At 46.9% G+C, this 8,790-nt stretch overlaps 1 protein-coding gene across 1 annotated transcript in view; it reads right to left on the bottom strand.

The window, feature by feature from the left end:
• Nucleotides 1–218: 218 nt before the first annotated feature.
• Nucleotides 219–8,790, bottom strand: part of misp (mitotic spindle positioning) — a 9,873-nt gene continuing 1,301 nt past the window's right edge. The window contains exons 2-8 of the mRNA XM_034232721.1: nt 8,751–8,790; nt 8,633–8,648; nt 7,607–8,334; nt 2,686–2,868; nt 2,028–2,188; nt 1,879–1,917; nt 219–611 (exon numbers count right to left, since the gene is read on the bottom strand). The exon at nt 8,751–8,790 is cut by the window's right edge and continues 463 nt beyond it. Of these exons, the coding sequence (XP_034088612.1) occupies nt 522–611; nt 1,879–1,917; nt 2,028–2,188; nt 2,686–2,868; nt 7,607–8,334; nt 8,633–8,648; nt 8,751–8,790 (1,257 nt within the window). The 3' untranslated portion in view covers nt 219–521. The remainder of the gene's footprint in view (nt 612–1,878; nt 1,918–2,027; nt 2,189–2,685; nt 2,869–7,606; nt 8,335–8,632; nt 8,649–8,750) is intronic.

Genomic DNA, 8,790 nt, shown 5'->3' with positions numbered 1-8,790 from the left:
TACAATATATTACCTTTATTACACAATTCTAGCTGTTTTCAAAACATTTATTATTTTATTTTACATATTTTGCTATTCTTTGGTGATTTTTCTAATTATTTCACAAATAAAATGTATTCACTTTGACTTGGTGAGCCATTCTGCCTGCTTGCTGGTGTTCAGTATTTATATCCCCCCAGTCCTTTATTTTGACATGTTCACAGACGGCGAGACGGTCGGACAGTTTAAAAAATATATTTTATTTTTGTGTCATTTTTAGATGCATCAGTTTAAAATCATTCAAACAATCACTTCCTGTTTCTCTGCGTCAGGTGATCAACACAAACTCACTTTAACTCTTTATGCATAATTTCTTTATGAATCAGAAACATCGTCTCTGCAGCTGATTGGACGAGCAGAGGACCAATCAGGAGCAGCCGTTTGGAGTGTCCCAGTTTTAAAAACATTTAAATCTGAGATAACCGAGTCCTGGTTCAGGTTCAGGTCCTGGATCTGGATCTGATCCTGGATCTGGTTCTGTCTCACTTCTCCTCCTCGTTGGAAAACACTCCGGCCTCCCAGCGCAGAGCTCGCTGGTTCTTATGTCGAATAACGCGAGTCGACTCAACAACCTGAAAAGAGACAGAAATATTAAGTGACAAGGAGACGAGGAGACGAGGAGCTTAATTAGAAAATGGGACAAAAAGACAAGAAGACTAGGACACAAACATACAAGAATTAAATGAACAAAGTCAAAAGGAAACAAGGAGACTAGGAAGCAAGGAGGCAAGGAGACAAGAAGACAAGGAGACAAGAAGACTAAGATACAAGAAGAGAAGGGAGAAAATAAGACAACTTGACAAAGAACCAAGGACACAAGGCGACTAAGGAGAAAAAAATAATACGACAAAAAGAGCAGAGAAAAAAGACAAAGACACAAGGACACCAGGAGACAACGAGACAAAGAGACAAGGACACCAGGAGACAACGAGACAAAGAGACAAGGACACCAGGAGACAACGAGACAAAGAGACAAGGAGACCAGGAGACAACGAGACAAAGAGACAAGGACACCAGGAGACAACGAGACAAAGAGACAAGGACACCAGGAGACAACGAGACAAAGAGACAAGGAGACCAGGAGACAACGAGAGAAAGAGACAAGGACACCAGGAGACACAGAGACAAAGAGACAAGGAGTGAAAGAGACGAGGAGCTTAATTAGACATTGGGACAAAAAGACAAGAAGACTACAAGGATAGCAGGAGACAAAAGACACAAAGAGACAAGAATAAAAATGAACAAAGTCAAAAGTAAACAAGAAGACAAGGAGGCAAAGGTACATGAAGACAACTGGACAAAAACAAGGACACAAGGCTACTAAGAGACAACAATTAATAAGACAAAAACAAAAGAGAAAAGAGACAAAGACACAAGGACACGAAGGCAACAACAAGGAGACAACAAGGAGACAAGGAGACAAATACACAAGGAGACAGCGAGGAGACAAAGAGACGAGGAGCTTAGTTAGACATTGGGACAAAAAGACAAGAAGACTAGGATACAAGGATAGAAGGAGACAAAGAGACAAGAATAAAATGTACAAAGTCAAAAGGAAACAAGGAGACAAACATATAAATAAACAAAGAGACCTGAGATAAGAGACACATACACAAGGAGACAAGGAGGCAAGGGGACAAGAAGATTACGATATAGTGTAGACAAGGGAGAGAAGAAGACAACAAGGACACAAGGATACAACAATTAATAAGACAAAAACACCAGAGAAAAGAGACAAAGACACAAGGACACTATGAGACAACAAGGAGACAAGGAGACATGAGACAAGAAACAAAGACAGGAGGACACGAAGACATAAAAGTAAAAAAAGGTCTGTACCTCGTTATTCACGTCGTCCACCAGCAGAATGCCTGCGTACTGAGAGCAGAGCAGAAGAGTGTAAACACGTCAGATTCTAAACCACTCTCTTTCAAATAGTTAATAACGCTCAAAGAAGTCCTTTCAAAATAAGAGCGTGGCTAACTCACCGCGCTGTCCTCCAGCTTCCCCTTCATTCGTCTCTCCTCAAAGTCCTGCAGCAGCGTCTCTGTCAGGCCTCTGAGAGGAGCAGGGGAGGAAGGGAGGAGGAGAGGAGGAGGTGAGGAAGAGGAGGAAGAGGTGAGGAGGGGAGGAGGGAGTGAGGAGGAAGAGGGGAGGAGGTAAGGAGGAGCCGAAGAAGAGGGGAGGAGGAGAGGAAGAGGTGAGGAAGAGGAGGAAGAGGTGAGGAGGGGAGGAGGGAGTGAGGAGGAAGAGGGGAGGAGGTAAGGAGGAGCCGAAGAAGAGGGGAGGAGGGGAGAAGGAAGTGAGGAAGAGGAGGAGGAGGTGAGGAGGGGAGGAGGGAGTGAGGAGGAAGAGAGGAGGAGGTAAGGAGGAGCCGAAGAAGAGGGAGGAGGGGAGAATGAAGTGAGGAAGAGGAGGTACGGAGGTGAGAAGGAGATGAGGAAGAGGAGGGTAGAGAAGGGGAGGAGGGGAGGAGGAAGTGAGGAAGAGGGGAGGAGGTGAGGAGGAAGCGAGGAAGAGGGAGGAGGTGAGGAGTAAGTGAGGAAGAGGAGGAGGAATTAAGGAGGTTAGGAGAAATTGAGGAAGAGGAGGAAGAGGGGAGGAGGTGAGGAGGAAGTGAGGAAGAGGAGGAAGAGGGGAGGAGGTGAGGAGGAGGTGAGGAAGAGGAGGAAGAGGGGAGGAGGTGAGGAGGTGAGGAAGAGGAGGAAGTAAAGAGACGATGAGGAGGAGCTAAGGAAGAGGAGGAGGGGGACCAGGGCTGAGCGGTGATGAAGGAGAGGGAGGGCTGCCGGACGTAGGGTCGAGGAGACGAGACGCTGACGGGTTTATCTGAAACAGGAAGGACGCCATCAGACAGGAAATCACCCCTGACCTCTGACCTGCAGCTCTCACAAAGAGAGCTGCAGGAATGAGTCCGAAAACCACATAATAGATAATAAATAAATTACAAAATATAGTTCACGAGAAAAAGAAGGAACAAATCTGCCCCTGAGAGTTTCTGTATTGTTGGGGAGTAATTTGCTATTCAACCTTTGACCCAGTTCATCCTTTCCTCCTCTCAGTGTCTCCTTTCCTACGGCACAGGTCTACGGCCTGGGGTTCTGCTGCTGTCTCTCTTGAGGAGGGGCAGCTTGGGCGCATTGTTGTTGCCAGGCTGTGACCGAGCACAAGCCGCCATGAGGTAGTTTACTGTTCAGGGACCAAGGTTCCCTGACGCACGTTCTTTCCTATGGACGAGAGCTCTAGGTAGATGAGGAGGCGTGTGGCGCAGTGGGGTGTCCGTAGGTGTTCAGATCAGGGGAGCACAGGTTCAAACCCCACTGCAGGCAGCATGTCGTTGTGTCCCTGAGACACTTGAGTATGTCGCTTTGGATAAAAGCGTCTAACAAGTAACATGTCATTCAGGGTCCATATTTGTTTAGTCTCGCTGATAAAGAATGTTGATTATTACACTCTGATAGTTGGGGTTCTTCGGAATTGATTGTGGCATCTCTACCGTGTGGTCAACTCGTGGCCCGTGACATGTCTTGTGAATTCTCCGGCCGAAGCTCCGGATAAACCATCAGTGTTAGCCATCAAAGCTCCAGCTCTCCTCGTGTCTCTCTGAGTCCTGACTCCATCAGAGCTCCAGCTCTCCTCGTGTCACTCTGAGTCCTGACTCCATCAGAGCTCCAGCTCTCCTCGTGTCACTCTGAGTCCTGACTCCATCAGAGCTTCAGCTCTCCTCGTGTCTCTCTGAGTCCTGACTCCATCAGAGCTCCAGCTCTCCTCGTGTCACTCTGAGTCCTGACTCCATCAGAGCTTCAGCTCTCCTCGTGTCTCTCTGAGTCCTGACTCCATCAGAGCTCCAGCTCTCCTCGTATCTCTCTGAGTCCTGACTCCATCAGAGCTCCAGCTCTCCTCGTTTCTCTCTGAGTCCTGACTCCATCAGAGCTCCAGCTCTCCTCGTATCTCTCTGAGTCCTGACTCCATCAGAGCTCCAGCTCTCCTCGTGTCTCTCTGAGTCCTGACTCCATCAGAGCTCCAGCTCTCCTCGTGTCACTCTGAGTCCTGACTCCATCAGAGCTCCAGCTCTCCTCGTGTCTCTCTGAGTCCTGACTCCATTAGAGCTCCAGCTCTCCTCGTGTCTCTCTGAGTCCTGACTCCATCAAAGCTCCAGCTCTCCTCGTGTCACTCTGAGTCCTGACTCCATCAGAGCTCCAGCTCTCCTCGTGTGTCTCTGAGTCCTGACTCCATCAGAGCTCCAGCTCTCCTCGTGTCTCTCTGAGTCCTGACTCCATCAGAGCTCCAGCTCTCCTCGTGTCTCTCTGAGTCCTGACTCCATCAAAGCTCCAGCTCTCCTCGTGTCTCTCTGAGTCCTGACTCCATCAAAGCTCCAGCTCTCCTCGTGTCACTCTGAGTCCTGACTCCATCAGAGCTCCAGCTCTCCTCGTGTCTCTCTGAGTCCTGACTCCATCAGAGCTCCAGCTCTCCTCGTGTCTCTCTGAGTCCTGACTCCATCAGAGCTCCAGCTCTCCTCGTGTCTCTGAGTCCTGACTCCATCAGAGCTCCAGCTCTCCTCGTGTCTCTCTGAGTCCTGACTCCATCAAAGCTCCAGCTCTCCTCGTGTCTCTCTGAGTCCTGACTCCATCAAAGCTCCAGCTCTCCTCGTGTCACTCTGAGTCCTGACTCCATCAGAGCTCCAGCTCTCCTCGTGTCTCTGAGTCCTGACTCCATCAGAGCTCCAGCTCTCCTCGTGTCTCTCTGAGTCCTGACTCCATCAGAGCTCCAGCTCTCCTCGTGTCTCTCTGAGTCCTGACTCCATCAGAGCTCCAGCTCTCCTTGTGTCTCTGAGTCCTGACTCCATCAGAGCTCCAGCTCTCCTCGTGTCTCTCTGAGTCCTGACTCCATCAGAGCTCCAGCTCTCCTCGTGTCTCTCTGAGTCCTGACTCCATCAAAGCTCCAGCTCTCCTCGTGTCACTCTGAGTCCTGACTCCATCAGAGCTCCAGCTCTCCTCGTGTCTCTCTGAGTCCTGACTCCATCAGAGCTCCAGCTCTCCTCGTGTCTCTCTGAGTCCTGACTCCATCAAACCTCCAGCTCTCCTCGTCTCTCTGAGTCCTGACTCCATCAGAGCTCCAGCTCTCCTCGTGTCTCTCTGAGTCCTGACTCCATCAAAGCTCCAGCTCTCCTCGTGTCTCTGAGTCCTGACTCCATCAGAGCTCCAGCTCTCCTCGTGTCTCTCTGAGTCCTGACTCCATCAAACCTCCAGCTCTCCTCGTCTCTCTGAGTCCTGACTCCATCAAAGCTCCAGCTCTCCTCGTGTCTCTCTGAGTCCTGACTCCCATTGCTTCAGAAGTTTCCCCCACAATTATCGCCAAATTCAGAATCTATCATTTAAGAGGACTTCAAATTGAGTATTTTCTGCCATATTTTTGATTTTTTATGGTATAATTGTGACATTACAACTCTAACTGTTTGTTTCCCCGTATTGTAAAACTAAAATCTCTGAATTGATGTGTTTTCAAAAATATTGTCCCATCCTCCAGCTAAGTTTTTATATTGAATTTCCTCCAATTTCCTAACACGTCGTTATAAATCCGTCCAGCAGGTGGAGCTGTTCCCTCTCAGTGCTCACCTGTGCAGGTAGGTCAGTGAACAGCAGTATAACTCCTGCAGTGTGATCTTTGGTCACTTCCTCATGGTTTTACTGGAAGTTGAGATTTTCAGAGTAAAGGCGTTCTGGACCCGCTGACTGGTTACTGATTCACACAAACAGCTGAACTTTGGTCGTGATCTCATTAAGTTACTCATTCTCTCGTGAATACTGTATATGAGACGAACAGCAGCAGGGTCCATTCGGGATTCAAACATTTACCAAGCAGCTGTTTCTACTATTGAGATGTTAGTCCTCTGATTTCCTGCCAGACGACCGTTTGTTTCAGATATTCATTAAAACAATTCCTCCATTGCAGAGAACCCCTCAGTTTTTATGGAGGTCAAAGATCATGCCGGTTTTACTGCGGGGGGGGAATCTGCTGAGCTTTTCATTTCGGATCATAAATACCTTCGTACAGGAACTTTTATTGTGAAAACCCTCCATCAGGACTGTGAGGTTTACTGACAATGACGTGAGGCTTTATGGCTTTTGAAGAAACGAAAGGGAGAAACAGTTTAATTCGTAAAATAATCTGCGTTACAAGATCACTTTGTACGCCTGTAGCTTAAGGTGGCTAATGTTAACCAATGGAAGCTATGATTAGCAAACTATAACTATATAGGATTATCTTTAAATTAACTGATTTGAGATTTTACCCTTCAAAAGGTTCTGATCAACACATCTAAATATATATACACATGTGTTGCTGTTTTCTGAACATTTTCAATCATCATGATTTCTCACATATAAAAAAAAAAGATTATTTCACGAATACAATTAACTTAACTCTGACTTGGTGAGCTAAAGAAAATTATTGTTTGTGAATAATTTAGTTTGTTCCAATGGTCAAATTGAAGGTTTTACAGTCTTTTAACCCTCCTGTTGTCTTCGGGTCAAATCTGACCGATTGACTGCTTTCATAAATCGTAACTTTTTTGTTTTACATTCGATTGCATTCAGGCTTCATGATATCCTTCACAGGAGACATTTGCTGATCACCACTTTCATTGCATTTTGGATGATTTAGTCAACTTTGTAACACCCATGGTGTTCCCGGGCAAAAATGAAGAAAAGGAATTAGTAACCATCCGGATCAGATAAATTAAACACCCACACACACACTCTAGATGTGTTCCCCCCCTTATGTGCCCCTCCCCCCATGTGAATCACACCTGGCACACCAATACATGTTCAGTGTCTGTTCTTTGTATATTTACTGCAGTTCTTCATGTGTACCAGTAGTCTGATACAATATGTACAGTTTGAAAGGGTGTTAAATGAAATTTGGTGATGATTCATGGTTGTTGTGTTAATGTAATAGCAGTTAAAACAGGACCGGTCAAATTTGACCGCGAACACCAAAGTAAGGGCGAAACGAAGACAATAGGAGGGTTAAGATAAAGGGAAGAAAACATACAAAACCCACTTTTAGGAGTTTATTTGAATAACTCTGTCTTTATGTGTCTTTAGATTTCGCCTTAATTCAGCTAAAGTTAGCATTACATAATTCCTCATTTGCATTTCAGAAAACTGATACTACAAGAAGTAATTGTCTTAATGTCAGTAATAAACCAAGGAAGTTAACGACGTCCAAAAACCAAGATAGCGACGGACAAGATCTCACCTGGCAGCAGTCGGAGCTCAAAGTCTTCACGAGTCTTTTGATGTGATAACGATGTGCGATGAATCAATTAACTCTAAAATAACTGATGCTTTTAACCCCTTCTAGCTCCACGCTTTCTAAGAACCAGTTTTTGGGGCCTGTTGCGTGGAAACAGGAAGAACTGGTTCCGCAATCGGGCACTATCTCCGAACTGGACCTTTGTACCAGTTTGGTTCAGGAAAGGGGTTAAACATTACATTACATTGCATTTAGCTGAACAGAACCTGGAGCCCTGGTTAGGGATCCAGCCTTCATACAAAAGACATACCTGCGTTTGGCGATGGGTAGAACTGTCTGACGGCCATCTTTGTTGCCTGTTCCACCAGAGGAATCGGAGAGAAGAGCCGTCCATCCGCCTCCTCCCTGGACTCCTTCAGATCCCTGGACTCTCTACACTCTCTAGACTCCTTCAAATCCCCAGACTCTTTGGACTCTCTCGACTCTCTAGACTTCCTTGACTCCCCCAGATCCCTCAGATCCCTGGACTCCCTAGACTCTCTTGATTCTCTAGACTCTTTAGACTCTCTAGACTCTCTTGACTCTCTTGACTCTCTTGACTCTCTTGACTCCCTGGACTCCTTGGACTCCTTCAGATCCCTGGACTCCCTGGATTCCCTGAGCTCTTGTTCCCTCCTCAGCGTCTCCTGGATCTCCTTCTCGATGAAGTCAGGCGTTCCTTGTCCTCTGGTTTGCGGGCCGGTGGTCTGCAGGTTCTGCCTCCAGGACCGAGGTGTGGGTGAGGAAGGTGAGGAGGATCGGGGGGAGGAAGCAGCTGAACTCCTGATGAACAGCTCAGTTTCCTCTGGGTGTCGGGGAGGACAGCAGGGAGACGGGAAGACTTCGGTGTCTCCAGACTCGGACGCCGGTCTTTCTTCTGTCCTCTCGTCCTCGCCTCTCTGGTGTAAGTCGCTCCTCATTTCCTGCGGAGGACCCTCCTTCCTCTGGGTCTCCTTCTGGATCTCCCTCTGGATCAGGAAGCTCACCCGGTTCTTCTCTCTGGCTTTTGACCTGTAACAGAAAAATCACTTTACTTTCATTACAAGACTCGTATGCTAAGGTTTGTCTCTGTTTACCCACTTTCAGGTCTTTGCTAGGCTTGGGAAATGTCCTTATTAAGAAGATCAAATACAAAGTTATTATTGACACTCTATGTGACCTTCATCTCCTGCTGATCTTAAAACATTCTGGTATCGTAAACTCCTCTGATTGGAGCCAAAGCAAAGGGGTACCTCGTGTGAGTTGTACCTCCTAGTCTTTAAATATGCAACGCAAACTCTACCCCTCTGTCTTTCACTCTGCAGACAGTGATGCTCTCTGTACGACGGACCTAACTTTCTTGCAAGAAAAATAAAATACGACAAAGACAGCTGATGATTCTTTATCCTCATTTGATAAATAAAAAGGACCACCACAGACCGGCGCCAGGAGTCGTTTGGTTTTGATCTGGATCAT

This window comes from Gymnodraco acuticeps, unplaced genomic scaffold (assembly GCF_902827175.1).
Source record: "Gymnodraco acuticeps unplaced genomic scaffold, fGymAcu1.1, whole genome shotgun sequence".
In the NCBI taxonomy this organism is placed as follows: Eukaryota; Metazoa; Chordata; class Actinopteri; order Perciformes; family Bathydraconidae; genus Gymnodraco; species Gymnodraco acuticeps.
The sequence above is the reverse complement of the archived record's forward strand: the minus strand, read 5'-3'. Positions and strand labels throughout refer to the sequence as shown.